Consider the following 25,322-nt stretch of genomic DNA (forward strand, 5'->3'; position numbering starts at 1 on the left):
AAAACAATTTTTCCAGTCTCTTACGGAGGCTAGGAAAGGGAAATTTATGCCGTCACTCTAGCATTGCAACTGCCACATATGGTCGTTGTTTACATTTCTTGCACCGCGCCTCCTCCTCTAGTTTCACAATTCAAACACAAAGCATTCGAAAATTTGTTTTCTTTTTATATTTGTGAATTTATTCATTTTCCGCCAATACAAGCGCTTGGTGCCTGCCGAAATGGCAGCACGAAAGCTGAACAGATCGCAGAAGCAGACGACAGCGAACAGGTTATAACTAGCGCCATTCTGCTCGTACGCTCTGTCCCTAGCGGCAAAAGGGGCGAACTAGACGAGGCGTGCTGGAGCAGGGAGATCTGTGCAGATCTTGAGTTCAGTAGGTCGTGGAATAAAGAACGAAGCTGTTCCCCGAGATCACGCCGCATTTCGACGCATGCGAGCCATGCCGCACCGTCTGCGCATGCGCGTGAACGCGAGCTTGCGCACGTCCGCAAGTGTACGTGTGGTCTGGAATCCGTCACGTAGCGCAACACAAGCGTGGTGCGGCTTCGCTTGCACGCGCAGAGCTGTGAAGGGGCCAAAGCAGTAGTGGTGGTGCAAATGCTGAAATTCGCGGGTTGAACGAGAGTGGGTGCAAGTGGCCCCCTAGAAGCCGGATATGCAGTTCCAGTAGGTCATGGTTAGGATGTTCTAGTCGTGGCTTTGGTCGTGGTCAGTCATATAGGCTTGTGATCCCAGCCACGTGACTTCCTATCAGGATGGATGGATGGATGGAAGGTAGGAGCGTCCCCTTTGAAACGGGGCGATGGCAGTTGCCACCATGCTCAGATTTTTATTTTGCCTTTTATTTTTATCTGTGTTGTGTGTTATTGAATTTCTCGATTTTCTTTAAATACGTCTTCCTACCCTTTTAACCTTATGTCACCTCTCTGCTTTTGAGCCACCAATCCTCCAGTCGCCTTTTGCTAATTTCCACCGCATATTTATTTACATGACTATCATCTCTGAACCCTAGGGCCTCAGGAAGGGTGACTGTGGCCGCATCGACATCGGGATTGATGCCATCACATTCTAGTATGAGGTGTTCCATCGTTTCTCCATATTTACCACACACAGTACATGTGTCTTCTTCTTCGTTCAATTTCTTTTTATAGCTCCGCGTTCTAAGACATCCTGATCTAGCTTCAAAGAGTAGGGCACTGCCTCTTGAGTTATCGTAAAACGCTTCCTTCCTGATCTGCTGTTTCCAGTATCGATATAGTTCTACACTATGCTTCTTTTCCATTGAATTTATCCAATTTTTACCTTCCGCATCTTTAACCTGTCGTTTAATGCTCTGTCCTTTTTCGTCCTCGTGTCTGGCATACTTACTGGTTAGCTTCCTAGTTCTTTCCCGCCATTGTGAGTCAACGCTCTTTCTGTATAGGTATTTAAACACCTTAGCTGCCCACCTGTTATCATCCAATTTCCTCAGACGTTTTTCGTATAGGATTTTACTCTGAGCTTCCCGTGCTTCGAATGATGCCCAGCCCATATCTCCCTGTACTGCTTCGTTTGTGGTTTTCCCGTGGGCACCTAGTGCTAACCTTCCCACAGCTCTTTGATTTACTTCGTCTCAACTGAACCTCTGCCCTTAAACACAGGACCGCATTCCCGAAAGTAAGCCCCGGCACCATTACTCCCTTCCAAATGCCTCTCAGTACCTCATAGCTGTTGTACACCCACAATGGCCTATGCTTCGTTATCCCGGCATCTCTTCGCCCTTTTGCTATTAGAGACTGTTCGTGCTTTTCCGTGTACATCTGCCCTTTGTTTATCCATATGCCGAGGTATTTGTATTCGGCCACTCGGGGTATTTCATGGCCTTGTATTGTAAGCTCCTGATCAGTGGTATCGTTGAAAAACATCCCACCGGACTTAGCTGCACTAAAACTGAAACCTAAACTGTCTCCTTCGTCCCCACAGTAATTAACCAGAGTTTGCAAATCTTCCTGGCTATCTGCTAACAGTACAATATCGTCCGCATACATTAAACCCGGTAGTCGTTGCTCGACAACCTTTTCGCCTAATCTGTACGACACATTATACCCTAGATTGCTTCGTTGTAACCTTCTTTCCATGCTTATCATATAAAGCATGAACAGCAGCGGTGATAGAGGACAACCTTGCCTTAATCCTTTGTGAACCTCGACAGTTGTCGTACTCTTGATTCCTTCCCATGTTATTTCAACATTATTTTCTCGATATAGTTCCTGTAGAAAATCAATTACCTCATTACCGATACCTTCAGCTTTTAATATGTTCCACGGGAGTTCCCTGTTCACATTGTCGTATGCACCACTTATGTCCAGGAAGGCTAAATACAGAGGTCTATTTTCCGCCTTAGCTATTTCTATGCACTGGGTAAGCACGAACAGGCTATCATCTAAGCGCCTACCACTTCTGAACCCGTTCTGAAGTTCTCCAAGTATTCTATTACATGACTGCATTTTTAATTTCACCGCCTGCATCGCCAGCCTATATATAACTGATGTTATCGTAATTGGTCGGAAAGATTTTATGTTCTTCTTGTCACCTTTCCCTTTATAAATCAAATTCATTTTACTCTGTTTCCAACTGTGCGGAATTTGCTTATTTGTTATGACTGCCTCCAATGCTTTTATCAGCGTTTCCTTGCTTCTTGGGCCAAGTTCATTAATTAACTTAATTGGAATTTCGTCTATCCCCGCGGACGTGCATCTTGGAACATTTGCTTCCGCCTTTTTCCAGTTAAGATTGGTCAATTCTAAGCTGTTTTCTATTATGCTATTCTGTGTTGCTCCCTCACTTGGGGCGATTACCCTATCGTCTTTCCTAAATGACTCTGCTATAACTGAACCAATGTAGTTCACAGTGTCATCTCCCTCTAAACAATTTCCTTCGGCATCGTGAATCTGTTCCTCTTTTCTGTGACTAGCTTTACCCAGCCAGCTTATATGGTTCCAGAATTTTCTTGACCCCCCTTTAGTTGCATCGCGAACTTCAGCCAGCCAGCGATCAGAGGACTGCTTTATTTTAGCCTGGACGAGGACCTGCACTTGTTGTTTCTTTTGTCGATAATATTCCCATTTTTGGCCTATTTCCTCTTCAGATAACTGCGCCCTCTTTGCTTCTCTGTGTTCCCGAGATGCCCACCGTCGTTGTTCGATGGCCTCTCTAATTTCCTTATTCCACCAACTTCGTGGCTTCCTCTTTCCTCTCCAGCAGTTTACTCCTTTTACCTCTTTTATTTGTGTACTAATGAGTAGTTCTAAGTGATTATAATCCCACCTTTCCATGGGATGTTTCTTTATTGCTTCCTCTATACCAGCCGCTATTTGCGCTATTTGCGCGTCATTTAATTTTGCGTACTCTTTTTGGCTTCCCTGCATTTCTCTTTTGAGTAGGGCTCCCAACTGTAGACTAATACGCTTATGATCACTTCCGAGGCTGTACTTCCCCTCTTCGTCTATTTTCATTATTGCTAGCTTGCTATACAATCCCTGCGACATTAAGCAGTAGTCAATGGTCGTTTGTCTGTTACGGGACTCCCACGTGATTTGTCCCTCACACTTAGTTTCTCTATTTACTATAACTAGGTTGTGTCGTTCACAGAAGTCTAGCATCAACTTCCCATTACAATCTGTGTATCCATCCAGATCCTCGATGTGGCCATTCATGTCCCCCAGCAGACAAATATCGGCACCTTCTCCAAACTTCTTTATATCGTCATCGAGACACTTCACTAGATCTTTGTTCTCTTGCTTTTATTTGTCCCCTGTCCCTAAATAAACTACTCCTAGCCACGCCTTTTTACCGGCAATTGTACCTGATACCCAGACATGTTCTCTGCAAGTTAACTTTATTCTTTTCCAATTTGTTCCTTGGTGTATCAGCATACCTACTCCTCCTCCCTTCCCAGACGTAGCCTTCAATAAGCGGTGGGTCTTCTAGATCCCTGACGTGTGTTTCGCATAGCGCGTATACACCTACTTCTTCGTCCTTCAACTGCTGTTCTATTTCTAACCACCTCGCTCTCTTTCTACCGCCTTGCGTGTTTATGTACCTGATCCTGGTGTTAAATTTATTTGTAGTTTTCTTCCTGGACCTCCTAGTGGCCATTTTATTGGCGTCAGCCTCTATTGTTGCACTTTCTACACTGTTTCTACCTACCCCTACGCCCTGAGGCGCAGTGGACCCCCTAAATAATCTACTGCCCGACCTGCCAGGCGCCAGCCGATCTCGGCTCCTAGCCTTCCATTAAAGTGGATGCCATCTCGTGTAAATCCTCCGCCAAAGCCTGCTCTATGCACCTCTCTGTTTATGTCTGCCACTTCAAATCCTTTCTCCTGGCTTAGCTTTTTTATTTCACAATTTACAGCCACAACGTCCTTGGCAATTGCTCCGTTCCTTCCTTGCACCTCCGGCACTGTGCATACCACGATCTGGACTTGCTGTGCTATCGCCCTTAAATCGTCAACTCCCTCCGCTAATCTTTGCACTACTTTTGCAGCTTCACCATTCAACACATCATTTAGCCCCGCCGCTACCACTACCAAATTGCGCTCTGCAACATTCTCAGAAAGCTCGCTTTTTGTTTCTCTCAGTACTGCGTGCATTGTCCTGCCTGGGAACGTCCAGACTGCTACCCGCTTATCACCCTTTGCACGCTCCATTATATCTCTTTTGCACCTGCTCATATTTGAATCACCACCGATAAGTACTAGGGCATTCTTTCCCTCCCTCCTAACTTCCAGGTTGTGCTTATCATTGACTATGAGCTCATTCCTTGGGGTTAGCTTGTTCCCCTCCTCTCCTCGCGCTCGCTGGCGCCCCTGTGGCTGCAGCGTCGCCTCCCGCGGGGCGTGTTGCGCTGCTTCGCTATAACTACGCCGATTCACCGGCGGCGAGCTGACTACCGCTTGCTCTGCCACCCTGCCCCCGACTTCGCATGTAGGGTCTACCCTACTTTCTGTGCTTTTGCCACCGGCTTGGTGTCCCGATCCATCATTCTCCGCTGCGCTCGTCTCAAGCGCATCGAGACGCCTATGTAGTTCTTCTCTCCTTTCCCTCTTTTCTCCAAGCTCGGCCACGGTTCTTACTAATTGCGCGGCCTGCACCGCTTCCACCTTGACCAACTCGGCGACTTTCGCCTGCTAAGCTAACCGCCTCTCCCGCTCCTCCCTCAGGTCTGCTTTCAGCTCCTCGAACGTGGCTGTCCAATTTCCTTCCAGTTTTTGGACTGCTTCCCTGACCCCTTCGCACAGCCTGCACGTAAAGCTAGACTCCTCCGCGTCTGCTAAGCTCTGGAAACTGGTCTCGTCGAGGGAGCACCAGCGCAGGCACTCGTCGCACTGCACTTGCTCCGCGTCCCCCGCGGCCTTCCCTTTCTTTGGTTTCATCGCTAGGCCTACGTCCTTAGGCTCAACGAGCACGTCCGCCAAATCACTTCGAAGAGCTAGCTGAGATAGTTAAATAGGCCTATCAAATAGGTCCCGCCTAGCACCTAGGCCTAACGAGGGAAACCGCCAGACCTAGACAAAGCCGCACTCTAAGAACAGTTTACACCCTTTGGCTTGCCCCTTCTGCCACACAAAGATAATCGTCATCTGCCTTGATGCGTTTCCTTTCTTTATCGCTGCAAGCCCGGAACTTTCCAGCGACGAACGGCACGCGCGTTATCAGAAGGGGCACTACAAAGAGTGTAAACTCTTCTATGCTGATAACGCGCGTGCCATTCGTTACTGGAAAGTTCTGGGCTCGCAGCGATAAAGAAAGGAAACGCATCAAGGCAGATGACGATTATCTTTGTGTGGCAGAAGGGGCAAGCCAAAGGGTGTAAACTGTTCTTAGAGTGCGGTACGTTTACCACGCTTACCACGATTTCAAAATTTGCGCTCCTGCTCCATGCAAAATAAAACACTTCAAAAACATCAGCTAATAAGAAGAAAAAAGAGTACTTAGCTACGAACGAAGTCGCTGAAGCCTCGACACAGGAGCGTCCGCACGCCCAATTTCTATTTAAATGCAAAAAAACCAGCAAATAAAAACAGAAGCAAGCTCAAAGCATGCACAAAAACTTATGATTTCGTCGTCGCCACGGAGCCCTGAAAAGCACGTCCATCCGCCACAAAATCCAAACCGGAACTAGCTGGCTGCCGTCTGGCTGCCAGAACTCAATACTAGCAGACGACGCCAGGAGCGTGGTGACGACGCGGCCGCGGCAACTCCGCTCGATTTCGCAGAAAATAGAGTCCTGGAACATTCCGCATATACTGTTCGACAAGCCTGCAGACTCGTATTTTGAAAATTCGAGCATAGAAAGTCGGCTGACAGCGCCAAGTTGCCTTGGTAACACTGAACTTAGTGTCACACATTACTTCCCCCCTTTTTCTGGCTTCTGGATTGGATTGGCGCGGCTCGCTACGTGCTTACGCGTGCTTTTCTGAGCGCAGATTGATGTGCGCCTGGTTTCTGCACTAGGCTTTTATACAGTCGCTTTTTCGAGCGCAGATTGATGTGCGTCTGGTTTGTGCACTGCGCTTTTATACGATCGCTTGTCGCTGCTTTCCTTTTCTCTGGCTTGAATCGGTGCGGCTTGGTGCAGGCGCGCATACTTGGTGTGCGCCTGCTTTTTTTTTTTTTTTTTTTTTTTTTTTGCGCTGGTCTTCGAACACATCGCTCGCTGCTCGCGCTTATATATAAGGAAGTGCTGCGCCGCGGGCGTAGCGTGTATGTAAGCGCGCCAGAAAACTGCGCCTTGTTTTCCATTACTTTGTCATGTACCTTACCACTGGGTAGCGCCGAGCGATCGCTTCTAACAAACGCAGAAATGAGTCTTTTCAGCGCGTGTGGCCATTAATTGACTCCCACCACAGCCATGTGAGGTGCGACTCCAGCAGCGGTGCAGTTACCCTGCAGCCGGTGGAGAGGAGGTGGCGCTTCAGTTTATTAACTTGCTAGTTTTTGCGTGTGAACGCCCGTGATAGCTCGTGAGGTCGTGCGGGACGAGCTGCTGGCGCGACACCCACTCGGTGGCCCCGAAGGATTGTGCAAATTGATGAATGCCTCCTTCGCGGCAAGCGAAAACACAATCGAGGCCACCTGATGACGGGCGACAAGGTTCCGCCGAGCCGGCAAAATCACGGCGGCATTGCAGACCTTGGACCATGGGTATTCGGCATGACCTGCGTGACCACCGGGCAGTTCCGAAGGTCGACAGACGAGACGCGGCGACGCTAGGCCCCATTATTGCAGTCAACGTTGAACCGGGGACCACCATCCACAGTGATGAATGGGCCGCATACAACTGCATCCCGAACTTAGTGGATGCTAACGGATTGAGCCTCAATCTGCAATGGGAAACTAAACCAGACAGCATGAAATTTGTGGACCCGATCACGGGCGTTCACATGCAAAAAATGGAAAGTTATTGGCATGCAGAAAGTGAAGCGCCACCTCCTCTCCGCCTGGAGTCGCACCTCACATGGCTGTGTTGGGTAGTCAATTAATGGCCACACGCGCTGCAAAGACTCATTTCTGCGTTTGTTAGAAGCGATAGCTCGGCGCTACCCAGTGTGAAGGTACATGACAAAGTAATGAAAAACAAAGTGCAGTGTTCTGACCCTTTGCTTTTGTATGAATGTTTCCCGGCATTGCTGCGCGCTTACGTACACGGTATGCCAGCGGCGCAGCGTTTTCTTAAATATAAGCGCGAGCAGCGAACGATGTGTTCAAAGACCAGCGCAAGAAAGCAGGCGCACACCAAATATGCGCGCCTGCACCTAGCCGCGCCGAATCAAACCAGAGAAAAGGAAAGCAGCGACAAGCGATCGTATAACAGCCTAGTGCAAAAACCAGACGCACACCAATCTGCGCTCGGAAAAGTGATGGTGTAAATATATAGTGCAGAAACCAGGCGCGCATCAATCTGCGCTTGAAAAAGCGCGCGCAAGCACGTAGCGAGCCGCGCCAATCCAATCCAGAAGCCAAAGGAGAAGGGGGAAGTAATGTGTGACACTAAGTTCAGTGTTACCGTTGCCTTCACGTAGCGAGCGCGCGTGCGGCACGACAGCGCAGTCGCGGAATCCCCCGTAGGCCGCCGCACGTGAGAGAGCGCAAGTTAAAATAAGACCTGTGTTCAGTGGAATGTGACGTGACGGTGCTGCTTTAATCGGTCGGCTGGTTACTTGTGAACGGCGTATTAGCATAGCTCTGCTTACCGGTTGCGATGCCTGCGCTAGTGGACATCCGCACTTGATCTGACACCTGACGCAGTGCTGGCAAGACACGACGTTCGCAACGTACGGCCAACGCCCTCGTATCTACACGACCAGCCGACCGTGCTGCCATCTATCCGCCTGGATGATTGTTCCGAGGCGTGCCGTTTGACGAGTTTTCGCGCGGAACAGACAAGTACAACGCAACCGTTCCGGCTATGCTTGTTGTGACTGGTCTCAAGCTGCCGTGATGAAGATGGTGCTACTGAATTTGGGCATCGTGCTGCTGGTCATGTGCCATGTCGGTAAGTGGGACGCCGCGGTCTTCGCGTCACGGACGCGTTTCCGAACATCCACACATTCCTTTTGGTATGGGCGCAGAGCCATCACAGTCCGTTTGCTGCACGGTCTGAGCACTGCTGGCACGTTTGTCTTCTCAAACTTGCCTGATATCGTTTCGAGTACGTTCCCAAAGTGTAGTTCGTACGCGCGTATGTGGTGCAGATTTTCGAGTGGCCAGCGACTTTTTCCGGTTGAAGTGGTGGTGGGGGGGGGGGGGGGGGGAACAGTCGTGTGTGTCCCAGTGCACTTTCGATCGCGATCGAGCGCCGTCGGGATGGAATTTCTCAACAGCGATCGGCTCCCTTCCGCAGCTTGCTCAAAGAATCTAGTCGCGATCGAGAAGTTCGACTCCTACAGGACTCGATCGCGATCGAAAATGAACCTGTGACACGATCGACGTTCGCTTGATTACATGTACATCTCAGTTTGAAATTTTTGTGCTATATTGGATATTTAACTGAGTGCCGACACTTTATGACGAAAGGTTGGTACAAAATATCAGTTCAAATATGCATATGTTGTATTTATTTAATGCTAACGGCAATAATTAAGTGATGTTAATGCCAGGAACAATGCTCATCCCCATGACATTCCGCACTGCTTCATTTGCCCGTCAGTAACGTGAAAGCTAATTAGCAAGCCTTAATTCACTAGCCTTCCGAAGCTTGCTGATAGTCAAGGGCGTATAGCCAGAGGAGGCGGACGCCGGACACGTTCCTCCACCCCCCTTTTTATCCTAGTAGGTTTCTTCTTTCATTCCCCCCCCCCCCCCCTTCTTATCCTAGTAGGTTTCTTATTTCATGTTTCAGGGGTTTAGGGGAAGGGCTGGTCTGGTGGCGTACAGAAAAAATATTGGGGCGGGTGAAGGGGAGGCAGAGCGCCCGGTCCCCCCCCCCCCCATCCCCCTCGAACTTTCTCTGTGCTTGCATCCCTGGCATAAACTAAATCAATGTGCGACAACCCCTGCCTGTCTCACCTTCCTCTCCCAGTAAGTTGAGCCCACCTCGAAAAAGAATTGCTGTCTACGTCACTGCTCATAGTTGCTTACAAACAAACCGCTATTGATTGCCGCTTTCAGCATTTTTACACATAATGCCAGCATGATGGTTGAAGTAGTATTGTCACTGTATGTATGTTTCCTTCATTTTTCATGCCCACTGTGACTGTTCACTACAGCGTGGCCTGCCAACTCGCCTATCACTGTCATTCTTGTCGGGTAAAAAATAAAAGATGTACATATCTGTGACAAACTTGACAATCCGTGTTACCTCATAATAGCTGTCAGTTGGGCGTGTCGGTAAATGTTCATGATGGAAAAGTGCTGCTAAAACAGAGACTTAGGAAGAAAGAACACAGGACAAAGCACTACTAGCAGCTGGAAACTTCATTTATGAAAGGTGTTCTTATATACAGAATGAACGTACGTCACCATGAAGCCACTATCATTGAAAACCAGAATGCAACGTGAGATATCAAGTCCAAAATACAATGGCCCCTGTCACGTTTTTTTCCAAAAAAGCAACTTCGTACTTTGGAAGACTAGATGGCTGGCTAACACAGCCATCCCCACCGTTCCTAATGTTATAGGCTTCAGTGATCTCTTTTACGGATCACTTTGCGTGCGTGTCAGTGATAACCGTGGCATCAAATTTAGGTTTGCATGTGTATTTGCTACAGTGCATTGCTAAATACGAGTGCTGTGCCCCTTTCAGAGAACTTTGATGTTTGCGAAGGCAAACGTTCAGGCATCGGCCCGTCTGGCTGACGCATTTCTTTCCTCATTTGAAAGTAATACTGTATGCACCATCTTTTATGCACTAAACCAGTTTCATTCATTCTGCATATAAAAGCACCTTTCCTAAATATAATTTCCAGTTGCTAGTAGTGCTTTGTCCTGTATTCTTTCTAAGTCTCCATTTTAGCAGCGCTTTTCCATCATGAATATTACCTCACTTCGCTTTCACTCAGGAGGGGAAGAGGGGGGATGAGCAAGGTAAGTAGGTGTTGCATGAACATTGCTGTTTATAAAAACGCCCTCATGCACAGGAAGCTAAGCATTTGATAAAATTGCTTGTCTGGTTGGGCTAATTAATTAAGTTAATGACAACTCCAGCCCAAAATGTTGGATTTATCATGGGGCCAACTTGGATCCTTCCTCTTGGGTTAAATGATGAATTGCAATGGAATGCAGCCTCCTCCCCCTGTTATTGAGATCTTCTATGGAGTTGCCACTCTTAAGGAACCTTATTATATCATTTTATGTCGCTGGAGGTCTCCTGAAAAGAAGAGTGCCACATAACTGAAGTCGTGTAATATGTAGAGGAGAAGGCATTTCTGTGTTCTCGTAGCACAAGTCCATGAACCCTAGTAGTGATGGTAAATAACTGAAAAATTATTGATGTGTAAGTTTTATCAAATTACTATTTCCTGAAAGCATAAGCTATTGATTATGCTCAAAAGATCATTACCCTCACTCCATGTAGAGTTGGAGGCCGAAGCTCTGACCTCTGTAAAAGGTTCCTCTCTGCAGACCTGCACAAACAAGGTACCAAGGAGATGCTAAAAAATTTTACAGAATATGTCTACAACAATGCTCCACAACATATGGCTTGCGGGCCATATGTGGCCCATGAGCAAATTTTTTTGTTTACACTACCATGGTTTGTTGGTGCTGTAATCGGAGCATGAACATGCGAGGGGAAAGAAGATAATTCTCTTGCTAAAAAGAATACTACATGACATGAACTGCTGGTGGCGTTAGGCATATTAAAACAAACAGAAAATTTTTTGGCAGCAAATATGGCACATGGCCATTAAATGTACAGTTGAAACTCGATTTCACGAAGTGATGACCATATTCGAATTATTTAGTTAAATCGGCAGTTCGTAAAATCGAGAAAAGAATTTTTCGGTCTTTCGAAATCTAAAATTGTAACTTAGCGACATGCAAAAGCTACAGCGGTATTGTATTTGCCACTAATCCAGCCATCTGTTACATAAACCATGAAATAACGAGAGCGACTACTGCCACTCATATCGTGGCGGTGTTGAGTCTGCTGTTCCGCGCATGGGCAAGGCGTGCAGCCTCGTCAAAATAAAGCTGGGGCCATGACCATGGTGCCTAGATGTTTTAACGCGATAGCTTTAGAGCGCACGCTTGAAGAAAAACCCATCTGTGTCAAAAGTGGAAAGAAATCACTGCTTTTTTTTACTCATTTATTTCAGGGAAAACTTCGTTGGAAAACATTGAACCCTATGGATACCTGCTGGGGGATGGAAATTTCTTCGTTAGATTGGGAACTTCGTAAAATCGGGTTTCGTTGGAGCGAGTTTTAACTGTATTTGTTAAGTTAGCAGCGTGGCTCACCTTTCAACACATTATTGGCTCAGAGAGAGAGAGAAAACAGACTTTACTAATTACAAAAAGAAAAAAAAATCACTGACGATTACGATACTTCCTAATGTAAAATTTGACTGCAGCTCTATACGTGTTTTCATTTCGTGATATATTGGCTGGCACTGACCATCTGTCTTGTGCGGCACATTGCAAACAGAGCGAAGTGTGACTTGACTGCCTCACTAATCAGGAGACCGAGAGGCAGTGCATGGGTGACGCGTGGGCGCGATTCACAGCAGCTTTTGCAAACAGGCCTCTGCGCATGCAGTGCTTTGTTGGCACGCGCTTGCCGCATGCCATCTGTGAACAGACGACGGTGCACTACACTGGCACCATCTCGTAGTGGTCGTCACCGCAGAGTCTGTCTTGCACAGTACTATGCTTGTTCTCATGCTTTCGCCATACCCTCCTCCTCCACTTTCCGCCTTGCTGCACCTTCCTTCTCCACACTTTCCTTGTCACACTCTCTTCTCTATCGCTGTCTTTCATTCCCGATTGCGCTCCACATTTGTTAGGTTACGCTGATGCATGCTGAGGAATGCTGATGCTCAATGCAGGAACAGGCGCCTAAGAGCTGTGCTCTAAAAATAGAACCCTAGTTTGGGCTTATGCATTGTCTCTTCGGGCGGCTAGACCAATCTTCATGATAAGCATGGTCAGTGGCTGCATACTTTGAGAACGGGGGTCAGTCATCCACCCCCCCAAGATTGTTGGACATTGTTTAGATGGTATGGTGGCCAGGCATTCCTGCATAGCAACACAGCTTCCCGGACAATCCCATAAAGTGCCCACATTTTGTGGGATTGTCCGGGAAGCCGCCACTTCCCGAACAAGTGGGTTGTCCAGGCTTCCCCTGTATGTTGTGTAAGAAGTGGGGTGTTGGCAAGGAGTGTGCCTGTGCCAGCATCCACAGCATTGCTTCCAGTCTTGTCATGTCTGGTGCAGGTTCTAAGTAGAGCATGGTGTTCTTTCGTAGCTTGTCTAGTCTGTCTCTCCAGTCTAGCCACACGAGAGTTAGATTTTCTTTGGGTTCCACTGGCTCCAGGCATCACAGAGCAGGCCTGAAGATGGCATGTAGCCATCTCATTCCCCCTAATTCTTGCGTGACCAGGAATCCATTGCACCCTGGCTGTATTGTTTGAATGTCTTCTGAATTGTTCACACAGTATGTGGTGTAAGTTTGGCTCAGAGTCCATAATTGAATCGAACATGCACTTGCTCGATATGTTTCAATTGAATGATGGCTGAGGTGGTGCCTGTGAACAGATACTTTTGTTTCATCATCATCATCAGCCTGGTTACGCCCACTGCAGGGCAAAGGCCTCTCCCATACTTCTCCAACAACCCCGGTCATGTACTAATTGTGGTTATGCCGTGCCTGCAAACTGTTCGTATAGGAGGTTGTGGCCAAGTACTGCATCAGGGTGGCCAATCCTGCTCTGGTGAGGGAGTGCGTTACCGGTTCTGGTCACCGGGATCAGGCCACACTCCAGGCCTGTTTGTGCAATTTTATCAACATGCGGATTTTTTTTTTTTAATCCGGTGGAAAATTGCCGGCACCGGGATTCGAACCACGGACCTCTTGCACGCGAGGCGGGTGTTCTACCTCTACGCCACCGCTGCTTGGTTGATAAAAACTGAATACAAGGAAGAGGTTGAGGACGCATGAGGGGGGTGAAGGCTCATGCTAGCGCCATTTTAGCAGTTGGATCAATAAACTGTATCCGATGGACATCAGTCTTTGTCTTCAACATAATTTTTGGTGTGGTGAAGCCCGGGAGAAGGCTGGTGCCCTACAGCGACGTTGGATGGACTGTGACTCAGCAGAGGCGTACTTCGAGCTGCTGCTACAAGGCTCATCTCGTCAGCTACTGAAGCACTACAAGTCAAGCATCCTTTGCCATGTGCCCTGCAGTGGTAGACCTTGTCTACCACCACCGGTACCGTCAAAATTAGCGCTGGCCGCAGTATCTGCATAGAACGACCATCCCTGCTGTGTACTGTGCAATCAGCGTGGCCATGCTGTAAAAGGCTGCCGTGTCACATTATCAGCTGACGAGATTAGACGTCGACTAACTGGAAGAAACTGTTGTTTTATATGTGGCAGAGAGGTCCACGTCACACGAAAGTGCCGAAATGCCGTGTGGCTCAAGGGCAAGTACTGCTCAAAAGGTCATGTTTCCATACTTTGCGCCATATGGAAACAAGGCAGCAACTGCCCATCTACCGAGAACAGTGATACACTGGTCAACCATGACCCAATGAAAAGTGACAAGTCGCCAGTGACAAGGGCTCCAGCTAGTAGTTCTATGTCTGCGCCTGTCCTGATGCCAATAGCCATAATGTGGGCATCCGGAAACCCGAACCACAATTCCATGTTAGACTACTGCTTGACACTGGCATCCAGAGAACGTTTATTCGACGTGACCTCACCAAAAGGCTCGATCTGCCTTCCCTCAGGACAGAAGGATGTTGATGTTTAGAACTTCTAAGTGCTCTCGCCAGTACAGCTGTCGAAGCATCAAGCTAAAACTTCATAGTCTGTTCGACTCCCACAACATCGTGGTAGATGCTTTGGAGGTACCCGGAGTCTGCACCCTAACACTGCAGCTGTCGGACAAGATCTCCTTGCACAGTTGCGTAAATGTAAGATGTTTGTCACATACAAGCATTGACTGGGAGATTAGCCGATGCAGACAGTCGGTATCTTTATAGGATCAGATTACTATTGGCGCATACTACCGGTAGAATGCCTAAACAGCGACCTATGTGTAGTTGAGGCTGTCATCGGTTGGCTGGCTTGAGGTGTCTACCCAGTAAGGCCCGCCTATGCTTTGCCTAATTGGAACTATAGCTAATCGGCCCTATTCCTTGCATGGGAGTGGAATGAGCAAGCCGCATATGACATTGCTGACCCGATGGAGATGTAGCGACGCAATCCAATAGGGATCACCGGCCCTCTGGATATCGCCAGTGTTTGTGACCAAGTGGCAATGACTCAGTTCACACGGTACGTGTACAAGGAAGCTGGACGTTACGTAGTTCCTTTCATGATAAGGCACCAGGGGTGACTGACTAACACGAGCCGAAGTGTTGCCGAAAACCAGCTCAGAGGTCAGGTTCAGCTTTTCTAATGACAGCGGGAGCTTCTGCAGAAGTATGACCGCACCATCAGTGAGTACTTCAAAGAATATCACGGTGAACGGGCAGACACTTCTCTAGAGCTCGGAGTGATGGTTTACTACCTTCCACACCACGCAGTTATCAGTTGAGACGTTGTCGCTATGAAGATATGCGTACTGTTTGACGCCTCTTCTCATGAACGTGGCGAGTCATAGTGCTAAAATATCTTGGACAAAAAGTTGAGCTCTTCCAATCGCTTGTACAGCTCATGATGAACCCAATTATCCTGACCGCGGACATTGCAAGGTGTTATGTCGGCGTGGCCGCCATGAACACCACGCCGGGAACGTTTGGCACGCCGGGACAGCGGCTGGAGAGAGGCACGGAGATGCAAACAGAGAGGCAGAGAGTGTTTATTACAAGTGCGCACGCCTTAAATAGGCTGAGCGTCATTACATCAGCGCCCCCCGAGGGCAGGTCAGATATGGTCAGATACGGTTTCGGTTTAGAAACCGCCGATACAGCATCATTCCCCCTTTTTAAAAAGTTATTTTGAGAACTTGTGACATTAACAATCTCAACACGAGAAGCGAGGAGGCATCATTATACATTTCTGAATTACACTACGCATTTCCGAATGACATTACACAAGTACCATCATTAAAGATTTCTGAATGACACAGAACACTGGCTCTCTACTCTCTCCTCCCTGGTGAAAAGAAGTAGAAAATGAGAGCACTCGGCTTACACTTGGAAACAAGTAAGAAAATGAAAATTTTTTTAAAAAGTGCATATATGAGACAACATTTAAACACATACACCAGATAACTTGTAACTCCATGGACTGTGAAGCAGTCGATTATCTGAACACCTGTCCAGGTTTAATATGGAATACTGACATGGGATGGAACACTGACATGACATGATGACATGAAGTGCTGACACATCATGGAACAAAATCTTGTAAATGGCACGATTTCTGGTGCCGCCTTTTTGATCGCCGCGGTGCCAATAATGGCTCCGTTGGTGTTGAGCTTTGCCACTCAGTTAAGCACCCACCAGACAAAACTGAGGATGGAGATAAATACTTAGCATGTGAGCTTTGCTGCTCAGTTAAGCACCCACCAGACGAAACTGGAGGTGGAGATGAGGACTTGGCATCTGAACTTTCTAGCTCTCTGAAGCACCCATCGATGACTCTGAAGGTGAAGAACAGGAATCAAAAGAATCTGAAGATTCACTGATGTGCTCCTCAGACATAGCTGGGAGCGAAGACTTACGAAGAACTGCATGTGAGCAAGAAGGCTTGGAGACATGAGCGTCAAGTGTTTCAAGGAAAGCATGAGGACTGTGTTGTGAAGGTGCCTGCATTGAACCAGCCAGTTCAGTTGCACGCCTATTGGGCGAAAGAACATTTTGGCTGGGCACCACAGCCGGATTAGAAACTCGTGCCTGAATAGAATCCTGAGATCCTATGAAGCTGTCAGCAGTCGGTGCTGCTAGCTGAGCAATCTGACTGGGCACATCAGTCAGAATTTGATCACGTACCTGATCTTGCCTCTTGGCTGAACACGAAACACTCGTTCGAGCAACTTTACGAGCTATATAAGAATGCACTTGGGAATGAGAACTGCACTGAAACGCGGAATTCACTGAAGGAACATCTGAAGTAGCTGCATGTGACTGTTTTACAAAAGAATATGCAAGAGGGTTATATGCCTCAGCATGCGTGCGACTATAGAAAAACCTGGTAGGAATACGCTCAGCGCGCAAATTATCTCGTCCACCTGGGTTTTATGTGGAGCTTGCCGTCATGACGCTTTATCTGGGTAGACTGTTCCAATACTGTACAATGGTTCACCCTCACTGGTGGTGAAGTCAAACAAGCGTAGGCCTGTGGTGCATTGTCAAAGTCCATTGTATTGTACAAGTTCAGTGAAGTTGGATGACGTTCCGCACAGCGGGAACCAATGTCGAATTCCGGTAGTGAAGATGAGGCTTGGACGCAAGACAAAGTCGCTCCATCGATCACTAGCATGAGTGATTTGATAGCATCGTGTCCCAGATGTGACAAACCAAGTTCAGTCACGTGAAAGTTCACCAAAGCTAATTTGTCTTGAAACTTGACGGTTGTGGGGAAAAGTCCCAAATTCTTCACCAGTTGCTCCGAGTAGTTGTGGATGATCAAATGCAATTGAAGCAGGCAGATATGTGAAAAGTGCCTCTCCTGAAGATTCACGAGTGAGACGATTGCCCCTGTGTCGATCATCAGGTAGAGAGTTAGCGTTGTTAACTTGTACAGGAACGCGCATAAGCGATAGAGCACCGACAGCATATTCGATGTGTAGGTTGGTTGCAGTCTTGATGGCAGTAGTGTCGCGCGTTTCCAGCTTGTTTACAAGTCCAGATGTACTTTCCGATAACCGACACATTTGGAAAAAGTGCCTCTTCTTTCCACATGTTTGACAGAGCTTGTGGCAGGCAGGACAATCTGGAAAGTTCGCCCAGTGCTGCAGCGAGCCGCAGCGGAAGCAGCCGCCGGGCCGAGCTGGCGGCGCAGAGGCAAAGGAAGCGCCGGTTGCCTCCTTCCCCGAAGGGAAGGCCCACCTCCTCGCTCTCGGCATCCGCCATCTAGGTGCGGTCGGGGTGAAGCGTTGGTCCATTGGCCACCATCTTGATTGTAGCCCGGACGGGGAAGACCGCCATATTAAAATGCAGTCGGGTGGGAGGATAACTGTCATCTTGGAATAGCGCAGGGCGGGGAAGACCGCCATCTTGTGGTTGACGACGCTGTGAAATGGCGTCTACATGTGGAACGCAGAGCTTCTCCATTATTTTGTCGGTGTGTTCCTCTTGTGTAATTTCCAAAGCTTTTTTGACGGTGAAGTGCTCGCCGAGTTGAATGAACTGGCGGCGAAGTTGTTGCGACTGCAAGCCGCAAAGGATCTGGTCTTGGACCATGATATCTGTAGTGGTGCCAAACTTGCAGGATTTGGCGAGCCGTTGCACGTCCTGCCGTCCACCTACGGGGTAGAAACCTGGAGGCTTACGAAAAGGTTTCTACTTAAATTGAGGACGACGCAACGAGCTATGGAAAGAAGAGTGATGGGTGTGACGTTAAGGGAGAAGGAAAGAGCAGATTGGGTGAAGGAACAAATGCAAGTTAATGACATCTTAGTTGAAATCAAGAAAGGAAATGGGCATGGGCAGGACATATAATGAGGAGGGAAGATAACCGGTGGTCATTAAGGGTTATGGACTGGATTCCAAGGGAAGGGAAGCGTAGCAGGGGGCGGCAGAAAGTTAGGTGGGCGGATGAGATTAAGAAGTTTGCAGGGACGACATGGCCACAATTAGTGCATGACCGGGGTTGTTGGAGAAGTATAGGAGAGGCCTTTGCCCTGCAGTGGGTGTAACCCGGCTGATGATGATGATGATGATGATGATGATGATGATGATGATGATGATGATGATGCACATCCTGGAGGAAATCTGTAGTCGGCTCTGCTGGACTTTGGAATCTGTGCTTGAACTGTACGTGGCTGCAGAATTTATCTTCAGTAGAAAAGTGCTTGCTGAGCACTTGAAGTGCCGCCTCATAAACATCAATTGCCGGTGCATCCCCTGTCCCTTCCTCGGCCTCTGTCTTCGTCTCAGTGATGGGGTAGTGGATGCTGACGCCTTCCACCCCCAGTGTGTTGAGGAGGAGCGCTTTGTGTTTCGGCATAGTGGTCCTGGCGGCCGCATCGACGTAAGTCTGCAACACACCTCACCTTTTTAGCCACGGGATGGCTGATACACCAGAGCACGACAAGAAGCGTGGGGGGATTGCTATATTCATGCCAAGCCGTAACAGGGAGGGCCGAAGGGTAAGGACAGGTGCAAGGACGACGACGCAGTAGTGTCGGTGTGGGACAGGTGACGTCGAATGCACGGTGCAAAAATGCTGCTGGCAAGGAGGGCAGCAGAAGTATGAAGCAGTAATAGGCATAGCCGAAGTTAAGGGAGATGCAAGGACGATGGCGCTTTGGACAATGGGGTTGTAAAAGCAGCAAGCAGGGATCAGCAGCCTCAGCAAGTGCAGAAATACTGCTTGAAATAAGAGCAGTCGAAGGGAAAGATGCCGTTAAAATGCATTGAGCAAGCGCAACTTACTGGCAGGCGCAATGTAGTTCGATGTTCCTCGTTGCCAAACTGTTACGTCGGCGTGGCCACCATGAACGCCATGCCGGGCACGTTGGCCACGCCGGGACGGCAGCCGGAAAAAGGCACAGAGATGGAGATGGGGACTGAGGCAGAGAGTGACTTTATTACAAGTGTGCATGCCTTAAATAGGCTGAGCGTCGTTGCATCAGCGGCCCCAGAGGGCGGGTCAGATACGGTTTTGGTTTCGAAACCGCCGATACATCATTCCCCTCCCTTTTTTAAAAAAATTCAGCTTCTTTAAGTTCAACTTCTTTCCTTGAAATTTCAATTTCACAAGACGATTGCGACACTCACCGCTTCCTATTGGTCAACCGACTATCCGGCGAAGAGGGGACAATACCTTCCTTCATCAAATGGCGAATGACTTGTGTGCCCTTTGGAGCATCATCTAGCCCTTTCTTTCTATCTGCTGCTTCGCAGCATCACTTCAAGTTGTGGAAAAGGACTTGGCCAATAATAGCTACATGCCTACAGACATCATTCTACAAGGACAACCTCATCATATGAGCTTCAACTGAAGAAGGTGCCCTCAAAACCTACCGCACTGCATTGGCTATTTTAGCAGATGCAAGTATGGAGTTAAGAAAGGAGTGCTCCAACTCCAGCGTTCTTTGTCACTAGTTCCTCAACGACAACATTTCTTTCGACAACATTGGAGAAGGCAGAGCAACAATAAGGTTGCTTGGCTTATTATGGGACCGCAACGCTGACGATATCATTCTTACCACCAAAGCCGTTTCTGAATATGTTTCTGCGCACTCAGCCATGAAACACACTACTCTGCAGCCATTTGGAAAACTACAGTACGTTAGGCCTCGTGGCTCTGTTTGTCATTCGAGTGAAATTATTGTTCCAGCAGCTGTGGCGAAGGAACTCACCATGGGACGAGCCATTACTGAAAGACGTCGAGAAACAGTGGGAAAGCTGGACATCCCAACTACTGATGCTCTCCTCGCTGCGCATTCCATGCTGCATCATTTGCTCCACTCAGCGACGGATTCCACTGTTTGAACTTCACCTGTTCTGTGATGCAAGCCCACTGGCGTATGTTGTAGCCGTCTACATGCGCTACGAGATAAAAGGAGGAACATTTAATGTTCAGCTGCTCATGAGCAAGTTCAGGGTCACACCACTGAAAACTATCTCGCTGCCATGCCTAGAGCTGCTTCCGTGCCTGTTGGCTTCCAGGCTGTTGAACTACCTATGAGGAATTCCAGAAACATCTAGCTGTCAGGGGTTTTTTTGGAGTGGCTCATCGACAGCCCTACATTGGATTGCTGCTGACGCTAAACAACGAGAGACTTTCATGCGGAACCACATTCTCGAAATACAATGCTTGACTTCGGAGCATTCTTGGAGGCACTGCACAAGCAACAACAATCCGGCAGATTTGCTCATGCGTGAAGCAGCAGCCCTGTCATTGATGCGCAAGTCTCACTGGTGGACCAGTCTTCGTGGTTGTCACAGCCTCACTTGCAATGACCTGCAAAGATTTGTTCTGTTCCTTCACCGGAGGCCCTTTCTAGCGTGATACATGAAGAGATATCCGCTTCCTCCACCGTAGTAGTTGCACCTCCTGCGCCCCTACATGAGCCACTGCTTGAGGTTGCACGCTTTGGCTGCCTCTCCCAATTACTCCAAGTAATGGCTTGGATCATGAGGTTTCGTCGTAACGCTTCGCAGAACACACCATCTTCTATCGGACCACTGATGGCGTTTGAGTTGTACCAGGCGGAGATGTATTGGCTGAGGTGTGTCCTATGCTCCAGCGCATTCGCAAGTGTGATGTGTGGTGCGCGACATGGTGCGGTGATCGGGACGGCCAGGAGCAGACGACACTGAGTGCACGCGCGCCGAGGAAAACAACGACGCCGAAGAGCGTCCGGCACGAGAACGCGCGGCGCATGAAAAACAACAAAAAGAAGAAAAGCAACCAACTAGAAAAGACCACGGGGCGTCAGGCAGCCAATCCGAGAATGCCAAATCTGCAAGACCAGAAGAAAAAGCGTGGTGCGCTGGCAGAACGAGGGGACACGCAAGGAGACGCAGGGGAGATGCCAGGAGAGTTCCAGGAAGCAACAGCAGGAGGAGGTCAACCACCGGAGCGGGCGTTGAAAACGGGCCGTCGGGTTCCCGACCCGAGCCACCAGGACTTCGCCCGACCGGGGCCTCCTGCCAACCTGTTCCTGTGCGTCGCCCGTCTACCCGAGCGTGCCGCCAGCTCCTCAAGGCCGGTGAGCTTCTGCGCCCGTGGGCGAGACGAGAACAGTCGGGCTTTGGGCCCGAGTTCTACGCCAGCTGCCCGGCCAGAACGCCGCCCCCGTCTGTCGTGCCGCCTGCTGCCCGAGGCCGGCGCTCGAGCTTCTGTGCCAGTGGGCAGGACAAGAGCAGTCGGGCTACGGGCCCGAGCTCTACACCCAGCTGCCCGGCCAGAACGCCGCCGCCGTCTGCTCCTGCCACCAAGCCGCCCACTTTACCTCGCCTAGCCAGAGCTGGCGCGCTCCGGTCGCCCGGTCGGTCAGCTTACACCGCGACCTATGGTGAGACCGGCGCCACTGCTTTCGCCAGCCTGTCGCCGCGTCGCCGCGTCGAGACTGTTACGCGTCCCTGCCCTCGTGGCAAGCCCGGACTCGCGCACTCGTTAACCGCATGCAAGCCCTATGTGCGTTCCTTGCCGCAATGTCTGCTTGAGTGTTCATTTTTAAGCATGCTTTCTATTTCCTTCTATTTACCTTATGTCTCTTTTTAGTTGGATTAAATGTCTTTGTGTGTGTGTTCAAACCTACGGCTTTGTCCTCAATTGGTTTCTCGGAGGCTCCGCCTAAGAGAACCGTCATAACCTTTTGAGTGCACGAACCTTTATCCCGTATTAGGGTCATCACAGCAAGCGAAGTCACGGCCTTGGAGGAAGGACGAGTTCCCAACACCTCCAGTGTGCTGACGTTACAACCGTTTCTTGACCGTGATGGACTACTTCGTGTAGGAGGCCAACTGCAGCAGCTTACAACTGAGAGGAATTGAAGCATCCTATCTTGCATCCTGTAGATCACCGATTCACCAAGCTCTTGGTTGATGCAACGCACGTACAACTCCTACATGGAGGCGTTCAACTCACCCTCCTGGATCGTCGGGAATGCTTTTGGATCTTCAAGGGGCGTCGCACAGTGAAGCGCTTTCAGAAAGCGCGCTTTCAGCAGTCCGCAGCAGTCCGTTACCAAGCCAACATCAACCTAAGCTTGATCTTGTATCCGCAAGGGTGTCGCTTTGACAGTCTGTATCTGTTTCCTTGTGGACAAAGGGATGTTCGGCTCGACTGATAGGCCTCGGTGGGCATGACTCTGGACCTGCGCAGTCTGCTAGCCTCTTCACAAGGGCCATGTAAGGCACTGCGGACAGCTTCGTCGCCACATTTGGCAGCAGTCTATGGCCAAGCCAAGATCAACCTAAGCTTGATCTTTTTGTATGTGCAGGTTAGTCGCATTCCATCTTCAAAGTGTTTTTGGTAATTAGGTATTTCATCAGGACTGCTGCTGAGACATTGTGTATTTGCTGTTCGATTGTGCTTGCCATTAACTGATTGTTTAATAGAATGCCCTCAAACGCTGAACTTGTAAAGAGAGTCGAATCACTTGAGACAAAATTTCAAAACAAGTTGGAAGGTCTAATGAATGACCTAACAGGAAGGCTACTAGAAAGAATCGGGAACCGTTCTATCGACGGACAGGGTTCGCTTTGTAACACAGTGGAATTTCTTAGTAAAAAATATGATGCTGTGCATGCGAGACAGGACGAGCTCACTGCTGCAAACATGCCTTGCCTTGCCAATGAAAATGAAACCTTAAAAAAGAAAGGCTGGCAGACCTTGATTAGTACTCCAGGATGAACAACGTTGAAACAAAGGGCGTTCCGAGTACTTAAGGTTCTAGAAGAATGCACTGCCATTCTCAAGCAGGTTGTCTATTCTTGACTGTTGACTATTGACTGTCCTATTTTGCCTGGTGACATTGATTGTGTTCACCGTGTTGCTGCAAAATCTGCCAAAAAATATCATTGCTCGTTTTTGTTTGCCGTGAGAAGAAAAATAATTTCATTAAGAAGGCGCGCAAAGCACAGATTCACGCATCCTAGATCGGTTTCAGTGGTGCAAATGATTGGGCAGTTAATGTGAATGATCACTTGACCCTAGAGCCTTGACATGGATGCGTTTTTACGAGTATGCATGCCAACAAGATGAATAGAAGGACGATGAAGAGAAAGTGCTGAATAGGAGAACCTATTTGACAAGAAATGCACGTAAAAGGTACAACTTGTGTATTACAGACCACGTAAGCGATCCATGGAGCTCCTGGCTGGCAAGTGTTAACGACGGCTTTTGAGAGTAACGCTGTATGCTGTAGACCGTTGGGACAGGGGCAATATTCTTCAAACACCGCACAGGCAGTACTTTGGATTACACTTATGAGAAGAGGAGACTTCTTCAATTTGCCGAATCTGCCCCCCCAGAATCTTCCATAATACTTTAGTTTCTCCACGACATGACAAGGGACGAGCAAACAAGCAAGATCCCCGAAGATGTTTAATGCAATGAAAGGTGTTTTATGGCGACAACAATTACATGAACACTTCAGGTGCATTTCTGCCATTGGTGTCACTGGCGGGGTCGGCGTGACATTCCGTACAAAGTTCAAGGGCGATAACATCGTCGCCGCGTGCCGTAAGCTGTATGATAGAGTGAAAGCGTACGAGGGTAAGCCGACGATGGTGGCTCAATCTAGCGCGCGCAAAGGAGGAGAAAGGGGATGAAGCACATCGTCTACTGTCGCGCGCTAGGCATTGGGGGGGGGGGGGGGGGGCATTCTACTCTGGCATTTTCTGCGTGTGGTGCGGCTTCGCGAGGCCGCCTGGGCCTTAACTTGAAAGCGACACTTGACTCTTGAGAACAAACAACTGTTTTCTAGGGCCCTTGCGTTGAAGAAAGAAAAAAGTTGGTTCTTTCTTTGGACAGAAAACTGCCAAATAAAGGCACGAAAGACTAATGACAGCAGGGTGTTTTGCATTCTGACTGAATCAGACCTGCACAATTTTTCGTAGATGCTCGTGACTTAGAGCATATTGTCACATGGTAGTGACGTTAAAGAACACAGTAGCAACACTGTGAAAGACAAAACTGGCTTTTATTGGGCGAACCTGTGCCCACAAAGACAGTCTACACTTAAAGCACCACGATAGCGGCGAACATGGTAGGCGATCGTCGAAAATCTGATCAGCGGGTCAAGCGCGTCGGCTTTTATACATCAGTCGTCGAATGTTCCAGAGTAATCGCTGGGACCTGCGTGCCTTCCACAAGGTTCTACATTATTCGCGTCGCTCACACATGCAATTAGATTACACAAGGCTCGGTCACAGACAGCGGATAGAAGCATCGATAACATTCCAGACACTTCCGATACATGCCAGCGCGTCCTGTGCTGTGCGATAACATTTGTTAGGCGGTGAAACGTGTCGCCCGATAAAGATAGACAAGTACACGTGTCAGTATAAAGGAAACATGGCTTCTCTTTCACCTACGGAAGTTCGATCTTTGATATGAAATAATAATCGCTGCCTTGTCCACTTCAACGCAAGAAGCCTTCGGCGTAATCACGATAATATCAGTATCTTTTTTACTTTCCTTTCTGTCCCATTTTCTTTCATATGCATCACGGAAACATGGCTTTGTGATGATGACACTTACATGTTTGGATTTCCGTCTTAACATTCAGAATACTGCTCCCGTTCAAGTTATTATCACAGAGGATCAGCCACATTTATTTCCGACAATATCACTTGCACTAGAAGGTGTGACATTTCTATACCTATTCCGCAGTGTGAATCGGTGTGGATTGAACTAGATCATTCGTTTTCGTTCATTGACTCTAAAAAGTTTGTTCTGGGGTGCATATACCGTTTGCCGTCATAATGTTCATGTGAATTTATGATTCAGCTCGATAACATTCTCAACATTTTAGCTTCAGAAA

At 48.5% G+C, this 25,322-nt stretch overlaps 1 protein-coding gene and 1 long non-coding RNA gene across 2 annotated transcripts in view; one reads left to right on the top strand and one right to left on the bottom strand.

Annotated features, from left to right (window-relative positions):
- Positions 1 to 8,328, bottom strand: part of LOC142580178 (uncharacterized) — a 200,048-nt gene extending 191,720 nt beyond the window's left edge. Inside the window, exon 1 of the long non-coding RNA XR_012827607.1 lies at positions 8,241 to 8,328. This is a non-coding gene — a long non-coding RNA (uncharacterized LOC142580178). The remainder of the gene's footprint in view (positions 1 to 8,240) is intronic.
- An 81-nt stretch (positions 8,329 to 8,409) lies between these two features.
- crim (QVR superfamily protein crim) overlaps positions 8,410 to 25,322 on the top strand; it is a 114,665-nt gene continuing 97,752 nt past the window's right edge. Inside the window, exon 1 of the mRNA XM_075691048.1 lies at positions 8,410 to 8,542. Coding sequence (XP_075547163.1) covers positions 8,488 to 8,542 — 55 coding nt within the window. The 5' untranslated portion in view covers positions 8,410 to 8,487. The remainder of the gene's footprint in view (positions 8,543 to 25,322) is intronic.

Source organism: Dermacentor variabilis, chromosome 4, assembly GCF_050947875.1.
Source record: "Dermacentor variabilis isolate Ectoservices chromosome 4, ASM5094787v1, whole genome shotgun sequence".
NCBI classification, from domain to species: domain Eukaryota; kingdom Metazoa; phylum Arthropoda; class Arachnida; order Ixodida; family Ixodidae; genus Dermacentor; species Dermacentor variabilis.